The sequence below is a fragment of the Alnus glutinosa genome, chromosome 7 (genome assembly GCF_958979055.1).
Source record: "Alnus glutinosa chromosome 7, dhAlnGlut1.1, whole genome shotgun sequence".
In the NCBI taxonomy this organism is placed as follows: Eukaryota; Viridiplantae; Streptophyta; class Magnoliopsida; order Fagales; family Betulaceae; genus Alnus; species Alnus glutinosa.
Genome location: NC_084892.1, coordinates 18,900,881 through 18,927,546, shown reverse-complemented (window position 1 = coordinate 18,927,546; position 26,666 = coordinate 18,900,881). Strand labels below are relative to the sequence as shown.

The window sequence follows — 26,666 nt, the reverse complement described above, 5'->3', positions numbered from 1 at the left end:
CATCTACTTTCTTTTGGAGATGGCTTTAATTTAGTATGGGTCTGTTGAATTCAATCCATCATAGTGTGCCTTCATAGTGTGCCTTTCATGTGTTAATTAAGAATGTTGAGGAGAGACCCATAACTAAAGAAAACTTCATCTCTATGTTGTGGCATAATATTTGCATTTGGATCCTCTCCAGCAGGAATCCAGTTAATGTATTATAATTTTTAAGGGGCAAACTTGTCCATAAAAATGTGGATGGACAAGTTTGCCCCTCAAAATATTTGGAGAGCATCTTACAAAAGAATTGAAAAGATAGAATAAAGGTTAAAATATTTTCCTCTCTTGGTTTTATGGATTTTTATTTTTGTCCGTTTGTATAAGTGAAAAGTTAACTAAAGACAAAATCAAAGTATCCACTGAGAATAATGATATCTTCAAGAGTCTTCATATTTTTAACTTTAATGGACAGAGGGGAAAGCTAACTAAAGACAAAAATGAAAGGATCCACCAAGAATAATGGCCTTCGAGAGTCTTCAAATTAACCTTGATGGACCTTTAATTATACCTCGTATGAGAGAGAGAACAAGTTTTTCCTCATCTTCACTAACGAATTTTCACTTTACAAATAAATTTTGCTAATTGATGATAAGTGTCATGCTAGCTCTTAGAGTTTAAGATTTTCAAAATGGAAGTTGAAAAATTATGTAGGAGATATTTTTGGAGCACAAGATTCAAAATCTTTAATTTGTTCTAATATTATAGAAAATATTATTTCGTAAATTGTAATTTTTTAAATATTAAATTTTACTCAATTCTTTTTTAATTTTATTTCAAATTTTCTAACCCATCTCAAATGAAAAATGAGGAAATAACATTTCTCAATATTACATTACTTGATCTCATTCTCCTTTAATTCAGAGTTTTGCTCATTTAAGGTTTAGGTTTATAATCCTATTGAAAGGAATTTGAATATATATATATATATATATAAAGTAAAAGAATTTGAACCTTTTTTTTTTTTTTTTTTAAAGAGAGATTTTGAACCTCAATTGTTGGGCATTCAGATAGTTCTATTATCCCAATTGTGAGAGATCAAGTTAATCGAATCTATCAGCCAGGTTTTGAAAAATGATTTGGGTGGTCATAGGGGTTTTATGCTAAAAGTGAACGTTTATTGTAACATTAATTATTTTAAAAAGAGTAATAATACAATATTTTTATTTTACAATTATCTTATAATGTTGACGTGACCATCTTAATCGACAGTTGTTATTATTGTTATTATTTTAACCATAGCTAATTCAATTATTGATTAAAAATGATCCTTAAATAAAAATAGTGTGATCAAATATGGATAAGAACAATTAATGATACAAACACAATTTCTACACCGATCGATAAATAAAACAGAAACATATTATTATATTATTATTACATCATAAAAAGTGGGTGTTACATCCAGAGCTTGCCTAGGCTAGGTAAGAACACTCATACTATAAATAGTAAGAGGAAAATGATACAAAGATTTTATTTTATATATTTCCATCGAGAAGGATCTCACTCCTTCAGTGACCACGTACACCACCTGCAAAACAAAAGAAGAAATACTACCAAATTAGTTTATGAAATGAAAGAAAAAATAATTAACTCAAAATTCACACTAACAAACACGTGTCACATATCTGTGCGTGCTATGTATCTACACGTGTTTTATATGTTTGAAAATACCTAGGCATGATGTTTCAAGTTGTGACATCTAGTCGCTGTCGCTGCTACTGCCGTCGTGGCCTTCACCATGTTTCTTCCTCTCCTTCTTCTTCTTTCCGTCCTGGCCCTCGCCGCCGCCATGGAGCTTGTCCTTGATCTTCTCTCCAAACCCTTCCTTGCGCTCGCCCTGGTGCTCAGGCCTGTACTGATCTCCGGCCTTTTGCTCGCCACGGTACTGATCTCCGGCCCTGTTCTCGCCACGGTACTGATCTCCGGTCTTGTACTGATCTCCAGCCCTGTTCTCGCCACGGTACTGATCTCCGGTATTGTACTGATCTCCGGCCCTGTGCTGCTGTCCCTGGTGCTGCTGGTCTTCTTTCTTGTTGCCTCCTGGGTTGAGGGTCTCTCCAATCTTGTGCACGATTCCTGCCATTGTCTCTCTCTGGTTTTCTTTTCTTTTCTCTCTGTGAAAAAATGCTTGTTGTGATCGGATTGAAGAGAAACGAAGCTCCAAGGCTCCTATATATAAAGCATTCAAGGTACACGTCACACAAGGAAACAAAAAAAAAATATCCAAAAGAAATATCCAAACCGACAAACCGTGTTTGCTTCGAAATTACATACATGCCCATTTTGCGTGTACACGTGGACTTCATATCTGCTAATACGGAATGCTAGAAGATCAAATCTAATAAAGTACAAAATGTCATGTCAGGATAAGAAAAATAGTAGTTTTATATACAATATTTTTATATTTTAAAATGCCGACCCTATCGTATTAATTAATTTTTTAATTTTTTATTAATTATTATTAATTTAAATATAAATTAAAATTATTATGTCAATATTATAAAATAATTATAAGATAAAAATATTAATTTAAACATTATCTAATTTTTTGAGTTTTTTTTTTTTTTAACAAAAATAGATCGATGTAAGAATTAGTTGGCATGTCACGGTAATATTGATCGTCTATAAATACCTCACAACTACACAGTTAATTTTTTGATTGCTCTCAGTGACAAAAAAGAGATTACGTTTGAGATAATATTGACTTCAACATCGAAGTGAGATTGTCTGGTCCTCCCCCAATGCAGTTTTCTCTTTTACAGGATAATGAAGACAGACTCTTTCGGTTCAGCAAATACCAAACCGGAATCTATTCTAACAATATGTGATGGAATTGTACTGAATTTGAACAAGAATTGTTATGGGCTATTCGAGAGGCCCAAATCTCCAATTACAAATATCTAACCAAACAGGACTATACTTTTTCATCCTCTCTGATCTTCTGTTACAATATGGACCTATTTATAATAGCCCACACCTGCTAACAACCCAACCCATTATGTTATCCACAGCTCCCTAGTAACTACTTAACAAAATAGTCCCTTACTATTATATCCATATAAGAAGAAGAAGTTGGACCAGTCCAAAGCAAGCCTATTCATCTTGCCGCAAGATGAAATTCTGGCCCCCCCCCTTTTTTTTTTTCTTCTTAAGTACATCAAAGATGAACTACAGTCAAACCAACAATAAAAGGTTGGACAACCCAATAATAAGCTTCAAAACAACCAGATCAATGCAGATAAACATAAATTAAAAAAAAAAAAAATGCATCAAATGAATAAAACAACTATGAATTCTTGACACGAATACCAAAAAAGATGGCCGCAAGTTAAAGCGGTTAGACAATGTATACGAGAAACAATATAACCAAAAGGCACGGGAAGGGGGCTTCTCATCCTAAGACGAGATAAACCCGTTATTGAAAATGTCAAGAAAAGGGGAGGAGGAGGAGGAGGGAAGTTTAGAGGATTTTCCCTCCCTTTGCAAACAGCTTTTTTTGGAGAAGAAGTTGGCTTACAGAAGAGAGAGCTTTGCTTAGAGAGGAAGTTTAGTGTATGTGGAGGCAGGGCGGAGCTACGATTTGGTATTTGAAAGGGCCAAATTGAAAGAAAAAAAATTGGGGAGGGCCAAAACTAAAAATATAAAAAATTTATGGGTAAAATTTATTTATTTATTTTTAAGGAATTTTTTTTGGGGAGGGGGGAAACCCAGGCCTTAAGGGGGAGGGGGCAGGTGCCCCCAAGGCCTGGGGTAGCTCCGCCTCTGTTTAGAGGTTTAATTTATTCATCTTGGAGTTAAAAGTGAAACAACAACTGTCCAACTCCAAATCCAATTGTACTTGGGCACGTGATAGCAGCGTACGATTAAGAGCAAGTTTGAGATTGTGTTGGGAAATAGAATTTCTCATTGAAAAAGCTTTTTAGAAAAAAGCTTCATTTTCAAGCTTACTCAAAGCACAATTTTGACTTTTTTTAGAGCCAAAAAGTAAATTAAAAAAATTAATTTTTTGTTTAGCACAACTTTTTATTTACTAAAAATACTTTTTAAGATCTTTAACACAATTTTAAACAAACCGTAAATATAAGAGAAATAATTCCAAGAACAAAATTACATTCGAATAAAGTTATAATAGATGGTGGCATATGTGGCGAGTTAGATGTGCATGCAATTTAGATGGTCCCTTAAAGCCTTTTAAGAAACAAAGCCCCTAAAATAGCATTAAAAGGCTTCCTTAAAAAAATAAAGAAAAGATTATTAAATTAATTGATGTGATTTGACCTTATAACAAATAAATCTTTGTGATTTCAAAATGCACTTAATTAATAAATTCATGTGGTATGTCTAACAAAATGATCTATTAGTATGGATTTTAGTAATTTTTTATAGAGTTGTTACGAAATGACAATTTTAATTTAAAATAAAAGATTATAGAAGAATAAAAATATAAACAAAAAAAGAAAAAAATTTATTTGGAAGTTATCAAACCAAAGCGAAACGATCAGAAATCGATGTATGCGCTTCTTGCGAAGGAGGCAAAAATTGAACCCGAAGTAGCGATAAATACAATGTCCTTTTCGATCTACAATGCAAATTATTATCTGATTTCATAAACACACACTCCCTTTATGTCATTCGCGCTAACGGGCCAAGTGGTACTAATACTAAGCTGCTAAATTAAGGTATCGCTATAGTCTAATTTTGAGAGTGGTGGCTTGGTGAGGGGATACGCAGAATTTGAAGGTTACGGTAAAGTTTGATCGGCCAGAATGTACATGGCCAGAGTGTACATTTGTTTTATTCTGGAGATGGCTTTAATTTAGTACAGGTCTCATTTGTTTGGGAATGATTTCTTACATGAGGGTTGAATTCAATCCATTATAGTGTGCCTTTTATGTGTTAAGAATGTAGAAGAGACCCATAACTAAAGAAAACTTCATCTCCATGTTGTGGCATATAATATTTGGAGCACATCTTAAAAAAGAATTGAAAAGATAGAATAAAGGTTAAAATATTTTCCTCTCTTGGTTTTATGGATTTTGATTTTTGTCCGTTTGTATAAGAGAAAAGTTAACTAAAGACAAAATGAAAGGATCCGCTGAGAATAAAGATCTTCGAGATTCTTCAAATTAAGCTTAATGGACTTTGATTATACCTCGTCTGAGAGAGAGAAAAAGTTTTTCCTCATCTTCATTAACGAATTTTCACTTTACAAATAAATTTTGCTAATTGATGATAAGTGTCACGCTAGCTCTTAAGAGTTTTAAGATTTTCAAAATGGAAGTTCAAAAATTATGTAGGAGATATTTTTTGGAGCACAAGATTCAAAATCTTTAATTTGTTCTAATATTATAGAAAATATTAGTTCGTAAATTGTAATTTCTTAAATATTAAATTTTACTTAATTTTTATTCAATTCTTTTTTTAATTTTATTTCAGAATTTCTAAACCATCTCAAATGAAAAATGAAGAAATAACATTTCTCAATATTACATTACTTGATCTCATTCTCCTATAATTCAGAGTTGCTCATTTAAGAATTTTGAACCTCAATTATTGAACATTCAGATAGTTCTATTATCCAAATTGTGAGAGATCAAGTTGATCGAGTTGATCGAGTCTATCAGCCAGGTTTTGAAAAATGATTTAGGGGTTTTATGCTAAAAGTTGTCCTGTTTAACTCGAACGTTTATTGTCACGTTAATTATTTAATTACTTTGAGAAGAGTAAGAAAATCATATTTTTATTTTACAACAATCTAATTTAATGACCAATTAAAAATAATTGTGAAATAAAAATATAATATATAACATTACTTTTTAAAAATCTGAAAAAATATTTTTTTAGCAAAAAATTAAGAATATAACAAAAACAACGGTAGAGACCAAACATCGTAATAAAAGTGTAATCAAATATAGATAGACCGATGGATAAATACAACATAAACATATTATTATAATCCTCCGTACATCATAAAAAAGTGGGTGTTACATCCCGAGCTTGCCTAGGCAGCTAGGCTAGATACGTACGAACACTTAAATATAAATAGTAAGAGGAAGTGAGACAAAGATTTTGTTCGTTTTTATTTTATTTCCATGGAGAGGGATCTCACTCCTACAGTCACCCCGTACACCACCTGCAATACGTACAAAAGAAGAAATACTACCAAATTAGTTTATGAAATGAAGAGAAAAAAACATTAATAAACGAATTTTCTTCACAAATTACTTAAAAAAAAAAAAAAAAAAACTCAAAATTCACATTATATGTGCGTTCGATGTATGTACACGTGTATATATGTGTTTGAAAATACCTAGGCATGATGTTTCATGTGTGTGACATCTAGTCGCTGTCGCTGCTACTGCTGTCGTGGCCGTCGTGGCCTTCACCATGTTTCTTCTTCTTCTCCTTCTTCTTCTTCTTTCCGTCCTGGCCCTCGCCACCGCCATGGAGCTTGTCCTTGATCTTCTCTCCAAACCCTTCCTTGTGCTCGCCCTGGTGCTCAGGCCTGTACTGATCTCCGGCCTTGTGCTCGCCACGGTGCTGATCTCCAGTCTTGTACTGATCTCCGGCCCTGTGCTCGCCGTGAAGCTCTCCGGCCTTGTGCTGCTCTCCCTGGTGCTGCTGGTCTTCTTTCTTGTTGCCTCCTAGGTGAAGGGTCTCTCCAATCTTGTGCACGATTCCTGCCATTGTCGCTCTCTGGTTTTCTTTTCTTTTCTGTGTGTGAAAAAAGGTCTGTTGTGATCGGATCTGAAGAGAAACGAAGTGCCAAGGCTCCTATATATAAAGTATTCAAGTTACACGTCACACCAAAGGAAACGAAAAAATATCCAAACCGTGTTTGCTTCGAAATTACAAACGTGCCCATTTTACGTGTACACGTGGACTTCATTTCTGCTAGAAGATCAAATCCGATTCAGTACAAAATGTCATGTCAGGATAAGAAAAATAGTAATTTTATATACAATTTTTTTATATTTTAAACTGCTGACCCTATCGAATTAATTATTATTATTTTTTATTTTGTTATTAATAATTAATAATTTAAAGATGGATCAGAAGTATTACGTTAATATTATAAAATAGTTATATCATAAAAATGTTAGTTTTTAACGTCTTATTTTGATTTTTACGAAATAAAATTTACATAATTTTTACACAATATATTTATACAAGTCACATAAATTATGTGAGTGTGTTGTGTGAATTTATTATGTAAATATCATTTTTCTTTAACATTATAGTAATATCTAAATTTTTGAATTTTTTTTTTTTTATTTTTTTATCAAAATTTGATTTAAGAATTAGTTGGTATGTCATGTTAATATTATGGGATAGCAATAAAATAAAAAAGAACTGCCTTTTTCTTGTTGGTTAGGAAATACTGTTTGGATTGTTCACCAATTTTGTGCTTTATCATGGTGCAATTCTTTTTTTTCTCCTTTCCCAGATTTTTTTCCTCCTTTCCCAGATTTGAATAAAAAAAGAAAAAAGAAAAAAAAAAAAAGGAAAGCGTGTTGAAGCTTGTAATGGAATTAATCTGATTTATTTGAACAAAAATAATTTAAAAGAAAGATTTTGATTTCAATTTTAATTAAGCGGAAAAAAATGTGGAAAAATATGAAAGTTTCTATTATTAAAATGTATGGATAGATTTAAATCTTACTGATTTACTAATCTATCGATCTTCTCTAAGAATTCAAAACCATCTGAAATATTTTATAATGAAATTCTCAAATAAATAATTTATAATTTCTTTGTGGTTGCTGCAAATTTATTTTTGCTTTTTCTGCTATGTTGTTATCTGGTTTTGCTTTTAGCAGTAGTTGTTATAAGGTTGAGGCTCTCTGTTGTGCAATAGCCTTTGTTTGATCTGTTCTTTGTTGTTCTGTTTTGATGTTGTGTTGTATTTATTGTTTTCCTAGTTAGGAGGTTTTGTCCATATGCAGGAGTTGTTTTCGGTCTTCACTGTAAGGTTTGGATTATTGAGGTTAAGCTTAGTAAAGTCTTTTATTCAATAAAAAAAATTTATAATTCCCACATCCAAATATACACAAAAGAAATGAAAAAGGACAAAATATCTGAAGATGTGTTTTATAACGGATAAGAGATGTCGATAAAGCCGTGGGACACGGCACCAGATGCGGACAAGAAACTTTGACCTTTTGATGAGGGCTAATGAGGATTGAGGGCCACACACGCCATTACGAGTTCAGAGAAATTCACGTGCTTCTGACACTTGTCATCGAATCAATAGAGGATAGGTGCCATCCACTGAGAGTCGGGCCCCACACTATCAATAAGGATCACGAAGAACTATTCCAATCTCCAAACAACGGCTTCTTTTAATCGAACGTTGCAGATATTTATGGTCGCTTGCCGACATCTTGGGAGTGTTATCCTGTTGTGCGGTTGCATAGTAGCTAGAGAGTAGATATCCATTATCCACAACCTTCCTTCAAAACCAATACGGGGTTGTTAAAAAAAAAAAAATTATAAAGAATACGGGGGATGTCGACATATTGGGAGTGTTATCCGGACGAAACCAACGGCTTACTCTAAGTTTCCAAGAAAGTGTTTTTTTTCTTCTTCTTCTTCTGAGTAGATCTCAAATTTGATAACTTGATCTAGGAGTCGATATCACCAATGGCTTTGTTCGGCAACTCCTTCCCATATGAGATAAATTCTTTTTTCGTAATAGGAAAAAGTGATTGGTATCATATCAAGTAGAAAAAATTTATATTAAAAAGTGATAAAAAAAATTATATTATAATAGATTTTTTTATTTAAATAGTAACAAAAAATTGTTGATGTCATGTAAAAAATAAAAAAAATTAAAATATTTTAAAGTTGATTTTTTTTTTTTGGACGAAGCGAAAGAAATGAAGAAGTGGAGGGGAGGGGAGGAAGTTACCAAACGGGTCCATTTGTTGGAGCCTCCTCTTTTTTTTTTTCTTTTTTTTTTTTTTTTTTTTTTTTTAATTTCTATTTTTTAACATGAGGGCTGCTGCACTCACACACAAACCTCCACAACCAAATCCACACAAACCTCCACAATCAAATCCCTACAACCCGATGTGGCATTCCACATCAGATTTTTTTTTTTTTTTTTTTTCCTCTCCACTTCCTCCCTCCATCTTCTCTTCCCTCCCACCTCCCTCCATCTTCTCTTCCCTCCCACAACCTGATAGCCAATCCAGCCGTTCTGGCCGGGAAACGGCCAGAACGGCCGGATCCTAGTTGACTGGCCAAGAAAGGGCCGAATCCCGGCCAGGATCTGGCCGGGAAGGATCGGATCCCCGGCCAGAACGGCCAGGGAACAACCGGATCCCGACAGGCTCGTTCTGGTCGGGAAGGACCGGATCCCCAGCCAGAACGGCAGGGGAACGACCAGATCCCGACCAGACGGCCGGGAAAAGCCCGGATCTTGTCCAGATCCGGCTCTCTCCGTCACCGTCTCCGTTTTCAGTTGCCGACCGGAAGAGAAAAGAAGAATGAGAGAGAGAAGAGCGAGAGGAGAGAAGAACAAGAGAGAGAGAGAGAGAGAGAGAGAGAGAGAGAGAGAGTTTTCATCAGGTTGGAAAAAGAAAAAAAAGATCTGATGTGAAAATTCCACATCAGGTTGTAAAAAAATGTTGTGGGAATTTGGGTGTGAGTACAGCATTTTCCTTTTAACATATGACAAGAACAGTAATTGATGAGTTTGATAAGGACGTGGCTTAAATCATGATCGTTGTTTTCCTTTTTAGAAATGATAAGAAAATCACTCAGAATTTCCCCGATTGGAGTTGTCTTTTTTCTTCTTTTATATATATATATATATATATATTTTTTTTTTTATATAATGTGTTTGTGCTTAGCATTGATGAGTTGGATTCTCCTACCCCCGAATCTTGAGATTGGAGGTGTACAGTGGCCTGTGATGTGACTCGATGCCACATGTCGACTGTGGGGTGGTTTCCGTACCCAAATGTAAGGCTTTCGGTGGAGCTCGAGGTGGGAAATGGTTGATGCAATGTGTACTTTCCTTAACACTTGGTGGTTTGAGGAGTGCCGATTTGACTATACTGTGTTACGACCGGTGTCTACAACTTCAATTGGTTGGATGTTATTTTTGTTAGCATAATATAAATCAAATGCTAATTTAATAATTTAAATAAGCATAAGCAGCAGAATGATTATAAATAACTTTAACCATTGCTTTGTTCAAGCAAAGTGAAGAAAACTTTTATGCAACAACAGAAAATCTAGAAAACAAAAATTTAGAGAGGCTCTTCTGACCTATGCCTACCAGTGATAGTAGATGGTTATACAGGGCTCTTATATATAAATAAGTCAGGGACCCTCATCTTTATTGGTTAGCTGACTTTTCTCCTCTCATCAAAGAATAAAATCAGAATAATTAAATATAATAATAGTTTTATCATGAACCATTTATATGGAATAAATCATATTGAATACTATAATTAGAATTATTAAATAATTACTATTACAATAAAACTGTAATTGTATTTATTTTATAATTCACTACAAAAAAAAAGTGTTTTTAGTCGTATTTTTTTTTAGCCATTTTAAGGCCTAAAAACGGCTCAAAATGTTTTGAACCATTTTTTTTTTTTTTTTTTTTTTTAGCTATTTTCAAAATGGCTCCACATATCAAGTATTATAGTCTCGGTTTGAGTCGTTTTGGACAAAAACGGCTCGAATTAGAGTCGTTTTAATTAAAATGGCTCAAACCGGTTTGAACCGTTTTAACCAGAACGGCTCAAACCGGTTTGGAGCCGTTTTAACAAAAACAGCTCAAAACGTTTAGAGCCGTTTTAGACTAAAACGGCTCCATCTAGTTGGAGTCGTTTTAAGGACCCAAAATGGCTCTAAATAAATAAATTAAAAAAAAAATAGAGTCGTTTTAGGAACCCCTAAAACGACTCTAAATTGAAAAAAAAATAATAAAAAAAAAAATTAAAAGAACTAATCCACAATAGTTCTTGAAAAAATAAATGGACTTCTAATTTAACAGTGTGTGTAAAACAGTGTGCAACAAAATATTAAATGCGGAATTAAAGGAGACAAATATTTTGTTAACGAAGTGGAAACTCAGTTAAGAGAAAAACCACTCTGGGGCAGCTAAACCCAGGATATCCACTATTTAGAAGACAAAGCTAGATACAAAGCAGTAACACTCACATACTCCTGATGCAGTGGTCGTACCTTACTCTCTAACGTGTAACCCAACACGAGCGCTTCCCAACCAGGTCTCCTACCTGAAGGGTTCTTCAATGGAATCATTTACCTTAAGGTCAACCCCTAAGATAGACTTCACAGCTGATCAAATCAAACACTGGCAAAGCTAGAGAGCTAGCAGATCTTCAATATCTCCCTAAACACCATCTCGAAGCTGTAGAGAATTCACCACCGAATTCTATGTTGAAAGCATGCCTAGAGCATCTTATTTATAGGCTTAGGAAACCCTATTTTGAGTCAAAAACGGAGTCTGAGGCACGCGCGTCCGGACGGGAGACTTGGGCCGTCCGGATGGGCCAAGGTTTTCTTGTTTGAAAAGTATTCTGGAATTTTCTGCAGGGCCATCCGGACGGGCAAATCTTTTCGTCCGGATGGAGGCTGTCTGGACGCTATTAATGGCCTTCAAGATACTCAAATTACAGAAATTTTTCTTAGCTTTCCAATGAAGCCGATTTCGTCCCAATCCGATATTTGAGTAAAACGTTATGACCAAAATACCCGAGGGTGTCCGGACGGTTTGACCGAGCGTCCGGACGGTCAACTGCAACCGCCTTTCCAAAGTAGCACAGAAAGCTTCCATACAAGGCCGCGTCCGGACGGTGATGCCCTATCGTCCGGACGGTTGCACTTTGGCTGCACGTCATTACCATATAAAGACTTTGAGCGTCCAAACCTTGAAGGCTAACGTCCGGACGGTTGAACTGATGCATGCAATTTCCATATATGAAGTTTGATCGTCCGGACCATGAAGATTGCCGTTTGGACGGTTGAACTTTGTATGCACGTCTTGCCTTATAGAGAACATCGTCCGGACGGGATCACACATCGTCCGGACGGTAGCAGCCGTCTTCACATAATTGTGTCTTGAGTTAGAAACCCTAATGCTTGTCAAACACTGAATGGCGTCCAGACAGTATAGCCACGTTGTCCGGACGGATGCGCTGGAACACTGGGGTCTTCTCAAACTCTGAAGAGCGTCCGGACGATTTGCCATTACGTCCGGACGGATGAAACCTTGAACTGTTCGAAGCATCTAGACACTGATGGGCGTCCGGACGGAAAGATCTCATCGTCCGGACGGATGTTGCTGACTGATGAGCGTCCGGATGGAATGCCACATCGTCCGGACGGCTGACAGGGAATTGAAACAAATCCTTGAAAACTTCACAGAATCTTCTCGAAGAACATAGCTGAAGAGTAGACTCTGGATAAAGCAGCATCCCTGTGAAAGCAGCAATATTACATAGAAGTGATTTTGTCCAACAGATTGCAGCCAACATAAAAACTAACAGTTCTTGATCGAGATCTACAAGAAGTCCACATACAACCCAATTCAATATCTTGAACAATCCTTCAAAACTTTGAACCAAAAGCCTCAATGCCAATTCCATTTAGAGTTACTGCAACCCAAGGGGGAAAAAAGAAAGAAGAAGAAGAAGAAAAATGAAACCAGTAAAGCTTAAATTTACAAAGCACAAAAAAATACATGAATTAAACTCGAAGTCTTCCTGTAAACTTCCCTCAGAACCTCCTGCTTTTGCGATATCACCATCAACACCTACGCAATCGACAGCCTCACTACCTTTCTGTATTACCTAGGAAACCCCCCAAAAAATACCAACAATAATATAAAAAACAAAGACTTTGCCTTTTGAAAATAAAACCAGAGAGAGAGAGAGAGAGAGAGAGAGAGAGTACATCTTGGAGAGCTTGTTGTGTGCACCACCGGTGACCTTGGTGACGCGGAGGAGGGAAAGATCTGCCTTGAGATCCTTGAGCTGGTTCAGCAGCTTGGCCTTCAATTTCTGACGCAGCTCATGGACCTTGATTCTCGATGTGACATTTTCACAAACAAAAATGTTACAACACGAAAATCAAAAGCAAAACTAAAATGTGATTTTCAAAAACATAGAAACCCATAATCAGAAATAATATGATTTTCGGAAGCATAGGAAAAAAAAAAAAACCTGTTCTTCACCTGGGCAGATGAACGAAGGCTCTCGAGCCTTGCCGAGAGACCCACGACCAGGGTCTGAAGAGACCCACAGCTGAGTCTTAAGAGACCCGGACGCACCTTTATGGAGCTGGAGTCAGTCCCGTCCATGAGCGGGATCCGGCCCTCGCTGAGGAACTCGAAGACACGGATGCGGGCACCAGTGGGGCTGGCATTGATGAACACACCGAAGAAGTTGGACTTGGGTTGGGCAAACTTGGTGGATTGGTGGATCTTCTGGGCGGTGGTAAAGAGATAGAAGAGGAAAGGAATGGTGAAGAGGGAGGCGAAGAGGAGGCATTTGGTTTGGGATTGGAAAGGTGGTTTAGGGTTTGCTGGGGTTGGGGAGAAGAGGTACATGCGCGAGTGCAGTTGGGTGCGGTTGGTGCGGTGGGGAGGGATGTAGTAGGTGGAAGAAGACCGCCGCTCTCGAGCCCTGCCAAGAGACCCAAGGCCTGGGTCTCAAAAAACCCACGGCTAGGTCTCAAGAGACCCACGTCCTGGGTCTCAAGAGACAGTGGTTGTGGGTCTCTTGAGACCCATGACGGTGGTCATCGTGAGAGAGAGAGAGAGGAAGAAGGGAGAAGAAGAACTCTGAACAATAAAGAAGAAAGAAAGGGAGAAAGGAAGAGAGATTAAGAGAGATGAGAGTGAATGAGATATTTTTTGGGTATGAGGAAGGAAAAAAAAAATAAAAAAATAAAAATTCAAAACCTTGAATGTGAGCGCAGGACCCCAAAATTTAGAGTCGTTTTGGAAGAAAACGACTCCAAAATTAGAGTCGTTTTCTTCCAAAACGACTCCAACTGGAGCATTTTTTTTTTTGTAAGTAACTGGACCCTTTTTTTCCAATCACTTATTTTTATGTTTAATTAATTTTTTGATAACTAAGCATATAGTATACTAGCTAATTAAATATAGTATTACATATTAATTATAGGAAAAAGTACATATGAAAAAATATTTTTTTAAATAAATTAAAAAAATTAAAGAAAAAAGGAAAAAAATTTGTTTAAAAAAAACTGAAAATTATATATATAAAAAATTAAATAAACAAACAAAAAAAATTAAAACTAGTTTTTATTTATTTATTTTTCTATAATTTTTTTTATTATTTTATGGGGAAATTACCTTTTCCCCCCATGAACTACCGGCCTGTGTCATTTTGCCCCCGTGAAGTACCACTTCGACAAAAAAAGAGCATCAAACTACCATCTTTACATATTTTGACCCCTTCCATCAGGGAATCCAATTAACTTGGATGGAATATGCCATTTTTTACCGTTAATTTTGATTTAAATACCAAAATGCCCTCTACAGTAATTAATAAAAAATATTAAAATTAATATATATATTTTTTAAAAAAAAAACAAAAAAAAAAAACCTAAGGGGGGGTGGTGCATGAACCACCCCCAGAGGTGGCACCGGGCACCTCTAAGGTGGCTCGCGGCCCACCCCGGCCTAAGGGGGGTGGCGGCCACCCTAGAGATAAGATGGGGTGGCCGCCAACCACCTGGCCACCTCAGCCACCCCCTTTTCCTTTAGCTTTTTTTTTTTTTTTTTTTTTTTTTTTTTTTTTTTTTTGTGTGTGTGTTTAAGATGAAGGTATTTAGGTCATTTTTGAAATTGAGTTAGGGCATTTAAGTCTTTGCATGAATTTGACTGACGAAAGGGGCCAAAGTACGTAAAAATGGTAGTTTGATGCTCTTTTTTGGTCGAAGTGGTAGTTCATGGGGGCAAAGTGACACAGACCGGTAGTTCATGGGGGGAAAAAGTAATTACCCCTTATTTTTTTTTTATATATATATATATATATATATATATATATATATATATATATATATATATATTTTAATAATTTTATGAAAGGTATTTTTGTCATTATGGAGAACATTGACACAATTGGTATTTTGGGGGATATATAAATTGTACCACGATCGATCACATAGATCGTACCACAATCCATCACATGATCATGTGTGATCAATCGTGGTATGATCTCTGTGATGGATCGTGGTACGATCCTGTGTGATCGATCGTGGTACAATCTATGTGATAGATCGTGGTACAATCAATGTGATCGATTGTGGTATAATCTATTTGATCGATCGTTGTATGATCAATGTGATCGATCGTGGTATAATCTATTTGATCGATCGTGGTACGATCAATGTGATAGATTGTAGTACGATCTAAGTGTGATAGATCATGGTACGATCTAAATGTGATCGATCGTGGTATGATCTAAGTGTGATCGATTGTGGTACGATCTAAGTGTGATCGATCGTGGTACAATCAATGTGATAGATCGTGGTATGATCTAAATGTGATAGATCGTGGCACGATCTAAGTGTGCTCGATCATGGTACAATCTAAGTGTGATAGATTGTGGTATGATCTATGTGAAATTTCTTACATTCTCCCATTTGGCCCTTATGACACATATAATTCCTTATGATGTTCGGTTCTACAATATGACCATTACTTTATTTATTCCAATCATTCATGGAATCCTCCCACTCACACAAGAAATGCTACACATGAATTATGACGATAAAACTTTATATAATAAGCTGTCCCTTCCATGCATTACGTATATCATATTCCCTAAATGAGTACTATATAGGCAATCAAACTTTATGAATAAACTTGCAATAAATTATCCAGGTCCAACTTTAATTTTATCCCCATGGATAAGATAACAAATGTGCACAAAAACTTTATAATAACTTCATGTCTATAGACCAAATAGAAAGAAACTAAGAAAAAATGAATTTTGAGTTTTATATACTCTGCATGAGTTTATACTTTCTTAACCGGTAAACTTTTAGTCATGGGATCTGCAATCATTAATTCAGTACTTATATGCTCAATAGACACTTTTTTGTCTCTTAATGTTCTTTCTCGTACAGAAATACTTGATGTCGATATATTTACTTCTGCTTTTACTCATTGTTCTTACAAAAGAAAACTATGGTAGAATTATCGCAAAATATATATATCTTTATGGTCTAACTGTAAAATCGACAATCTTGAGACTTTTAATAAATGTCTCATTCATCATGTCTGTGTAGTGAATTCATAGCATGTAATAATTTTAGCTTTCATGGTAGACGTAGCAAATGTAGTTTGCTTATTGCATCTCTATGATATAGCCTTTTCACAATAAGAAAATATATCCTGAAGTAAACTTTCTACTTTCTACACATTCAGCAAAATTCAAATCAATTTGACTAACCAACCATCTCCAAATGAAAAGTGTATATTTAGGTTAAGTTGTAATTCTTGATTCATTGCGTATATTGTAAGACTTTATTTGCCTCTCTCCATTAACCCACTAGTCAAACTGTCAGTCCAATGGTTAGGTCTAGTGTAGATTTGTGCTTGCATTAGGTTGCATACTGCAGATACTTACAAAAGACTTTTCATCTACTCCTGTTCCAATACATTTTGGGGATTTTAATTTTGGGATAATTGCACCACTGTTCCTTAGGTATTTTATAATTACAAATCACTCCCTATGGTTTAAAAGTTCATGGAAGTTTATTGTGATAAACTATAATTACAAATCGATCATTGGAGTCCAATTCCATTAAATTTTTTAACAGATTCTGTTAAATGTCACGTTAGCGCCACATCAAACCAATAAGATGGTGACACGTGTCCATTTTAATAAAAAAAATATAAATTTATTAAAAAATAAATAAATAAACTTATATTTTTTTTTTAAAAAAATTAAAATTCAAAAAGAAAAAAGAAAAAAGGGAAGGGGTGGCGTGCAGCTACCCCCAGTGGCTTGGGGATGGCCTTCAGGCCACCCCTAGACCTTCCAGGGGTGGCGCGCGACCACTCCTTCCTTTTTGTTTTCTTTTTTTGAATTTTAATTTTTTTTTTTAAATAAGTTTATTTATTTATTTGGTTTGATGTGGCACTGGCATTTAACAGAATGTGTTAAAAATTTTAACGGAATTTGACTCTTGGGATCAATTTGTAATTATAATTTACCACAATGACTTTCCATGAACTTTTTAAACTATAGGAAGTGATTCGTAATTATGGCATATCCCAAGGACCTGTGGTGCAATTATCTGTTTAATTTTTATTGAATTTATCCTTTTTAATAATAGGTGCTACTGAAGGTGCAAAATCCTTCATTCTAAATCTTCCCAAAACTTTTTCAATGTAGGCCTTCTGAGACAGTGTTAATATTCTTTTTTATGTCTCTGTGAATCTTAAAGTCAAAGACTTAAGAGGTTTCACCCAAATCCTTCATTTCAAAATTTTGTGAGAGCAACTTCATGTAGCAAAACTTAAATCACTATTTGCAAAATAATATTTACATATAGGACTAGAAATATTAATTTACTTCCACTGACCTTAAGGTATATGTAAAATCATAATCTTCTTTAGATGTTAGAATGGTAAATTGCTATTAATTAAGAAACTAGGTAATAGTAGGTTTGACTTAGCAATGAGAATGGATCATTGAGTAGAAATATTAAAAACCCAATTTGATATTTTGAATAGTAAACACTTGAGTTTATATTTAATATTTTATTATTCATATTAAATACCCTCTTTTATATTTTATTAAATACCCGCTTCTATATTTTATTAAATACATGCTTTTACATTTAATAATTTTTATATTAATATTAAATGCCACTTTTACACTTCAAAATTTTTATATTAATATTGAAATACCCAATTTTTAGTCTTACATGTAAAACCCTAATTGTCAAAGCCCTAGCAGCCACCAAATAATAAAACCCCAACCCTATAAATACACCTTGTAGCCGTCACTCCCTTTCCCCAACCCTATAAAATTTCTACAAGCTGTCTCTCCCACTGCAGACAAATGTAACCTTTTGTTTTCTTCTTCTTTTCTTTTGGTTTGGCCGCAATCCCTTGTATTCTTTTCTTTTTCTTTTCTATTTCCTCACTGTATCGACTAGATTGCTTTTCCTTTATCTCTTTTCTGTCAGTGTCTTTGATTGCTATCCGTAGCACCTTAACAGGACTTGTTTTGTTTGCCTTACTGTTTTCTTTTTACCTATGATGGCCGAGTACTATGTAGGTTGGATATGTATTTTCTTTTTCTTCTCTTTTCTATTGAGGCACCATTTATAGTCGGTCACCCACTTTCCTTTCTGTTTCTTTATGTTCTGACCGTAACAGGATCCCCATGTCTTGTCCTATTTCTTTTTCCTTTCCTTTCTTTTTCAACCGTAGCACGATTTATTCTTACATCTTGTTCTCTTTATTTATTTATTTATTTGGTGTACAACCACAGCAGGTCAAGGACCTATCCTCTCATGTTTCCTTTTTTTAATATGTACCGTAGGGGTCTCCATGCCCTGTTACCTACTTTTTATTTTATTATCCTTGTTTTCTTTTTGTTTTAGTCACAAGACATAGTTACTTTAGCCTACTATTTACTTGTTTTCCACTCTTGTTACCTTGCTGTTTGGATTGTTTAAATTTTCCTTTTCTTCTCTCCTAGCTGTAACAAGTTTTTCCATGGAATGCTTCTATAATTCTATTAAATTTTAGTTGTTTTAAATCTGTTCCACAAAGAAACAAAAACAGATTTAATTCAAGTGTTTTAAACCTTCTTGTAAATTGCTTAAAATAACAGAGCTTTTAATAATTTATTTTGTGTATGTATAACTTTGTGATGCCTAAGTTTGTCAAAATTTTAGTTGGTAGCACGTGTTAATACTTTTTTTTTAATATATGTTAACACGTGTACACAAAGCGTAAAAGGATTGGTATTGATAATCCTATTGTATATTTTTATGGAGTTACTTTAACAACCTATAATATATTGGTAACTTATATGTATATATATAATGAGGTATGTCTTCACAACACATGTAGCCTCTTTTTCTTATTAAATTAATCACATGAAACTTCATCAAATTATATAACTCTAATAGAAATATTTCTTATGACATGTGCCTTTGTTGAGTCCTATTTCAAATAATAAAAAAAATTCTATTGCCTATTTAATTGTTTAATTATTATTCAGTTAATGTCGTTAAATATACCTAGTGAGTCTATTCTCAATTGGCTAGCAAGACGAACCATAGTGGTGTCAGGATGTTGTCTAGTGACGAGTATTACGTAATAATTTATTTAATGTACTCAGGTGACTAACTAGTTACCAAGAAATTGACTTAACTGCATTCAGAGAGGTAAGTAGATCCTTTACCCCTTCTAAGATTATTTCATGTCATATTACTTTATCCATTATTTCAGCATATTTGTGAATAATTGTTCTATTTATATATTGCAAATTTACCTTGTTTGCATGAAAGATTTCTAAGAGTTTTTGAATTGAAAAGTGTTTGTGGCAAGTGATATATTTGAAATTAGAATTTTTAGCGTACTTGTGAATAATTGTTCTGTTTGTGTATTGTAAATTTACCTTACTTGTATAAATATTTCTAAAGAGTTTTTTAAATGAAAAGTTGTTTGTGGAAAGGAATATCCTTGAAATCAAAAATTTGTTGAGAAAGACCTTAGTTATGAAAGGTTTTCTAACTATAGCAAATCAGTCTTTTTCTAAAGTTTTCGAGATGGGGAAGTCACTACTTTTAGAAAGTGATGAAAAAGAGAAGTGTATAAATGTAAAACCCTCTTACACATTGCCTCAAGATGTACCAAGAGAAGTGAAAAGAATAAGAAAAGTTTTATGAGATGAAGGCAAGTGTGTGGAGAAGATTATTTTGGCCCCAGAGATATTTACAAAGGTTTAAGCTTATTAACGTTGCTTGAGATGGAAGCGCACTCGCTGAAGGATGTTGAGAAGACGGTAATCCATCTCTAGGTCTTTTTCTAAAGTTTCCGAGATGGGGAAGTCACTACTTTTAGAAAGTGATGAAAAAGAGAAGTGTATAAATGTAAAACCCTCCTACACATTGCCTCAAGATGTACCAAGAGAAGTGAAAAGAATGAGAAAAGTTTTATGAGATGAAGGCACGTGTGTGGAAAAGATTATTTTAGCCCCAGAGATATTTACAGAGGTTTAAGCTTAGTACCGTTGCTTGAGATGGAAGCACACCCACTGAAGGACGTTGAGAAGACGGTAATCCATCTCTAGGTCATGCTAAGTGTACTTTGATTAATTAGCTGATGAGCCAGTCTTGCGGCTAACCTAATTGTTTTCTGGTTGGGGATTTACTTACTGAGCCTTTCAGCTCATTTAGTTTACTTTTGTTTTCAGGTGATTAACAATTCAGTCTAGGAGGCCAGAATGGGGGCGAGGTTAATTATTGAGTCCATCTGAGCAGCATACCTTTTTAACAAGTGCATTGGCACAATTTCAGGATTTTGGCTTATCTAATGAAGAATGATAATTATATTTTGTTTACATCAAGCTTTTCTGCATTTTATAAAGTTTTAAATTGATGTTTTTATTCTATCATGCATTTTGTATCACATGTAGCAATTGCTTTGGTAAACCTTAGTAATCTTTGCACCCCTAAGAGAGTAAATTGACAATCCTACCCCTTTCTGGGTTGGGGATGTTAAAGTATATATACTAATCTTGTAAAGATTTTTGTATACCACCAACGAGAGACCTATCTTAGCCCATAAATAGTTTTTTTTTTTAATTTTCAAGTATTCTGACTGTTATCCATAAAACATTTTGGTTGTTTCATGTAAACCTCCTACTTAAGATCAATATTCATCAAAGTTATTGTCACATCTGTTTGATGTAACTCTAGGTCAAAATGAGCTACTAATGTCATGATGAACCATTCTTAGACATTGGAGAGAAGATTTCATGATAATCAATACCTTTCTTTTGAGTAAAACCATTGGATGTGAGTCTAGCTTTATATCGTTCAACATTAATGGAAGCATCCATTTTAGTTTTTATAAACCGATTTGCAGCCTATGGCTATTGCTCCCTTGGGTAAGTCAACGAGATCCTAAACTTGATTTTTAGCCATAGATTTCATCTCTTCCTTCATGGCATTGAAACATAATGTGGAGTTATCTCCACTCATGACTTGTGAAAATAATTTTGGATTATCTTTAGGTCCAATGTCAAAATCAAACTCTTGGATGTATACAACATAATCACTAGGAATTGCTAGCCTAATTATCTTAGAGGATCTTCTTAATCCTACTTCCTCTACATTTGGAGGAGGTTGAATAGGTTCATTCTAAACTTGTTCCTTATGAATTGAAATTGATTGTGGTTCAAGGTAATCAATTTGGATTTCCTTTAGCATAATCAAACATTCTTTAGATAAAGGAGCCTTAGCAACTCTTGTGCTTTCTCTAATTCAATCTTTTGAGGATAAGCACTCCTACTATGTTTAGAATCCTCTAAAAATTTTACATTTATAGACTCAACAATTCTAGTACTATAAGAAAGACAATAAAACCTAAATCCTTTGGATTTTACTGCATAGCATATAAAAAATTCACTAGTTGTCCTTGAATCTAATTTCCCTATGTGTGGATTGTGAATCCCGACTTCAATAGGACAACCCTATATGAGTAAATGACTTAAAAATTGGTTTCCATCTATTCCAAAATTTAGGTGTCTTAAGGACAACTTTAGATGGAATCCTGTTTAACATATACACAACGGGTTTTTCAAGGCTTTTATCTGTAAGGTTAATAGCAGATTACTATTACTAATCATTTTCCTTTTGTGTGTATCTATCATACTCCGTTTTATGTTGACATCAATATGCAGAAATAAACAATTAATTTGTTTCAAAGTTGGGATATAGATCAATTTTAAATAGACCATCAACTAATATTCCACCCCAAATAAAAATTTAAAGTTTAAAATAAAGAAATTTGATTTAACAAACTAAAATAGAAATTAAATTTCTAAAAAATTATGGAAAATATAAAACATTATTGAGGTCCAAAATATAATTGAATTTTAAAATTAATCTATAGATCCCAACAACCTCCAATTGTAAACATGTGTTATTCATTTTAAGAAAACTTTGCATTTGTGTTGACAACGTAGATTGTTAAACCAGAATCAATCTACAACATATTTAAGGAAGTCAATGAAAAGAGATTCATAACACACTAAATATATGAGATTTTCTTTATTTCAAATCATTTCTCTTACTTCATGCAATCTTTCTTTATATGCCCTTAATTTTCCTTCTTGTAGGAGAAATGGGTATCTTGATTGCTATAACACTTTCTTGGTACCTTATTCATGCTTTAAATGTTGGGCATGATTACATTTATTGTTCTTTTGCTTAACATGAGTAACCATGTGAACACTTTCAGATTCTCTCATTTTGTTGAACACACATGGTTAGAGGTTCTTTTACCAACTAATTATCCTTATGTGTGCCACAAGATAAAATATCATATTTAGCAGAGAGAATTCAAAATGAAATTTACCAAGAATGACTCAAACAATCTCAACCTTTAGGGACTTACAACTATCATATCCTTCATTCTCATAATGAGATTAGAAACACTTTTGAAACTGTAAAAAGTTTTTGTTTAAAGCTTTTTCTATTAAAGTACTGGCTAAAGCTTTATTAGAACTCACTAAATGTTCATCAACAGCTTTTATAAAATCTTTGGCCCTCAAACATTCAGAAATAAACGTCTGATGCTTTTGGTGACATGAGATTTCATGGACATCTAACTTAGGCGATTAAATCACTCCCACTGTTCATGCTTAATAATCTCATGTGATATACTTAATTCCGTGAAAGTAGGTGGTTTGTCCACACGAAGCGCCAAATATAATTTCAAACACCCCAAGTGAAAAACCACATTTTCTTTTTCCAGTTAGAAAAAATTATTACCATAAAGTATTGGAACATAAAACTACCAATAAGTAGAGTAGTAGGAATAGCTACAATGACCAAGAGAATAAAATAAAATACTTTAATGCTATGAAGTAACTTTATTTAAATTAATCAATGCTATTTTAATAGTAAATTTCGACCTACCTATGGGCAAAGGTTACATCACATATGAAATTTACTTTTTATTAATAAGACTAATAAATTTAAATATTAATAAATAAAAATTTTCGTATCTGTGGGTGATGTGAACCCGTGGGATCGATCTCCCTTGAACCCTCAATCAAATTGAAACCTACCCAAGAAAGCCAAGAATCAAGTCAAGAAGATCTAGACCAGTTGAAATCTTGTTTCAAAAATCTAGATTGGTGAGAACGCCACAAAGCAAATGTCTTTGATAAGTTCTTAGTTCAATAAAGAACAAGTAGGGAAAACTGAAAATTCTCTATAAAGAAAACTTTATTCATTATCAAATTCTGTTTTCATCAAGGACCCAAAGGGTCTTTAAATAGAAATACAAATGGATAAAATCTAAAGTGATAAGATCTAGAAATCAAATTCAAATTCAAATTCAAATAAATTCTAATCCTAATCTAATACTAATGAGTTGGTATTATATTCTAGCTCCACCTATTACTCTAATATGATCCTTGTCAATCCACTAGGATATAGTAGATAATCTAAACCTAATAAGTTGGAATTTCATTCCAACTCAACTATTAAACCTATCTACCATAATCTTATCCTTATCAATAATATTATCCTTATGTAGCTTGGATCACATGCATTAAAGCTGGTTCATCTTCTTTGAAGCCCATATTGAATGTTGGGGTCTTTCTCGATAAATTTGCAAACTCGGCCCAAGTGGATTGTACCAATCCTTGCATTGCTTCCTTGATCTTCTTAGCTCTTGACCTTGTGATTGGCCCATCTGGAACTTGCAAGGGATCTTTAAGATTCGGCCTATCATGGGGCCCATCAATGGGCCTAAGAGAAACTTTACCTTTAACGCTAAATTTGCTATCTTATTCTAATTAAGTCTTAAAAATAAAAACGTTCATGTGGGGATAAGTAATTAAATTTATGAATTAATTACAACATGATGTTAATTCTCTTTATGAAGTTCACGTGTATAATCTTTATGCAATTATCATTTGTAAAATCGGGATGCTGTGGCTCTCCCAAAATTATTATGATAATCACGATGCAATTCATAAACATCTAATAAAATTATTTATGAAGTTCATGTGTGTAATCTTGATGCAAATATCATTCTAAAATTGGGATGCTGTGTCTTTCCCAAAATTATTATGATAATTATGACTTCATTAACATTTAATAACTATAAAATTCTCAAAAATAGCCCTAGAAATAAAACAAACCAATATAAAAATGGGGTAAGCAGCCGCACCAAATTCTGCACCCAACAGGCATCCCACACATTCTTCACACAGTACTTGGGGAGGAATGTGGTTTGGAGATGAGCGTGAAGTTTGACAACCTCGTGGAGTTCGCTCCACGAGTGGTAGAGGTATTCACCACCAAGAAATGGGTGGAGATGCTTTCCACAGTAGAGGAGGTGTCCCCCACCTTGGTTTGCGAGTTCTATACAAACATGCACGACTACGAGGATGGCATCTTCCGATCCATGCCCCAGGAGAAGCCGATTTTGATCTCTCCCTCCCTAATCCACGAACTCAACAGCACTCCTTTCGTCGATGATTCGCCCTATCCATGGACTCCCGAACAGGCCCCATCCCACATGGAGGTCGTCTCCACCCTTGGCACATGATAGATTGAGGCCGGTACTCAGTATTTCCTCAAGATCCTCTCAGTAGATGTCTGCCTCCTTTGTTGGATAGTAGCAACATGCATCTACCCTGTCTCCAACATCAACCCGATCACATCTTAGAGGGCTTACTTTCTACATGCACTGCTACAAGACATCCCTGTCGACTTCACCACCCACTCCATTAGAATGATGTGGAATGTCCATAGGATTGTGGCCAACAACGCTTTGACCTTTGGAAGGCTGATTATGAAGATAGCGGGGACAGTCGGGATAGAGGCCTTGAATGGGGGAGATACTCAGAAACCCCTAGGGCCCTTCACCAAGTGCTTCATAAGCATGAGCAAGGGTAACATGACCACAGTGGCAGCGCAGCCATCTGATGGGGCAACAACACCCCAACCACCACCTCAGGACCAGGTCATGCCCCCTTGGGCAGCCTAGCTTTTTGGTGAGATGCGCTCACTGTGGCATTCGTGGATGACCACATTGCCATCTTCAAAAAGGAGAGGGGCAAATGAGATGCTGACCAGTCAATGTCGGCACACCTCACCACGATGATCAACCTCATCAAGGAAGGGATGGCGAGCAAGGAGATGACCTTTGATGAGATGCTCGTAGAGTGGTAGTTTTATTATTTTGTTTGTTTACCTTGGTTTTCTATGACATTTCCTTGCTTTTAATTTTGGTTAAATTTTTGAACATCTTTTATTCAATAATTTGGATAATTTGGGATAACGATGTTTGCATGAATATTTATTTGAAAATGCTTATTTCTTTACGAAATTTTTATAAGGGGGGAATGTAATGCCTTGTATAAAAATCAATATTTTTAGAAAAATTTAATCCAATCACACAACCATCAAAAAGACAACAATTTTCTACAAAATAAATAAAATTCTTTTAATTCATTTAATCTCCTCCACGAACATTCTCCATTTTTCCTGGAACGTTCATTATGCCTTTGACGAATGTTTGTCACCATTTCACAAATGATCGCAAGAAACCTTAGTTGACATGGCTAGTCAATCCTTATCCCTTCACAAACAATCGTGGTCCTCACCACGAATGATCGTTGATGTATTGTATAGTGTGTCGGGAAGTACATCCCAGGCCTTCAGTGTGTGTGTAAAATCGTACAATGTACGATCGTTGTCGTACGCTGAACGATCGTTCAACCCTAAATTTGTTACGAACGTTCGTCACTTACTTAAGGAACATTCGCCAAATGACCAAATTGATCATTATCCTCTGGATTCCTTACCTATAAATACCCCTTACCCCATGCCTCTCAGAACCATTTCTACTGTATACACCTATTGTATCATGTTTCTTGATTAGAAGAGAGTTCTAGAGTGAGAAGAGGATAATTTTGTTGATAATCCACCTTCATTGAGGTAACCCTTGTTGCCTAACCTTTTCTTTCACGAGTATTAATGTTCTCTCTTTACTGGTTCATTATTAGTTTTACAATTTCATTTCATGCAAACTTTAAAGAATTATTTTCCCCTTTTCAAAAGAAAATGACATTTTCAAAAATATAAGCTTTCAACCACTCTTGATTTTCATAAATGGTCATTGAGACATGTTTTGTTATACCCTAGTTATGCTATTAGGAGCTTTGTTTAAGACTTAGCATGTTAGATTTAGATTATCTTTAGATTTGCATGCATTCTGGTAATGCCGAATGTTCCCCAAGCCTTGCACACTACAAGAAATTTGGCCAGTAGCAACGACTTTTTTAGCAACGACATAAAAGTTGTTGCTAAATATCACTTAACAACAACGA

General features: G+C 34.8%; 2 protein-coding genes across 2 annotated transcripts; both read right to left on the bottom strand.

Moving 5' to 3' along the window:
* Positions 1-1,383: 1,383 nt before the first annotated feature.
* On the bottom strand, positions 1,384-2,204 carry LOC133873038 (protein SRC1-like). Its single transcript, XM_062310750.1, has 2 exons — positions 1,714-2,204; positions 1,384-1,570 (listed from the first exon to the last, which is right to left on the bottom strand). The coding sequence occupies exon 1, from the start codon at positions 2,123-2,125 to the stop codon at positions 1,742-1,744; it is 384 nt and encodes a 127-aa protein (XP_062166734.1). The 5' UTR covers positions 2,126-2,204; the 3' UTR covers positions 1,384-1,570; positions 1,714-1,741.
* A 3,766-nt stretch (positions 2,205-5,970) lies between these two features.
* Positions 5,971-6,812, bottom strand: LOC133872950 (protein SRC1-like). The gene is made up of 2 exons (XM_062310634.1): positions 6,353-6,812; positions 5,971-6,175 (listed from the first exon to the last, which is right to left on the bottom strand). The coding sequence occupies exon 1, from the start codon at positions 6,727-6,729 to the stop codon at positions 6,382-6,384; it is 348 nt and encodes a 115-aa protein (XP_062166618.1). The 5' UTR covers positions 6,730-6,812; the 3' UTR covers positions 5,971-6,175; positions 6,353-6,381.
* Positions 6,813-26,666: the final 19,854 nt, after the last annotated feature.

Bases quoted from the DNA above. Each gene is read 5' to 3' on its own strand.
- LOC133873038 (XM_062310750.1), bottom strand. From the start codon at position 2,125: ATGGCAGGAATCGTGCACAAGATTGGAGAGACCCTCAACCCAGGAGGC.
- LOC133872950 (XM_062310634.1), bottom strand. From the start codon at position 6,729: ATGGCAGGAATCGTGCACAAGATTGGAGAGACCCTTCACCTAGGAGGC.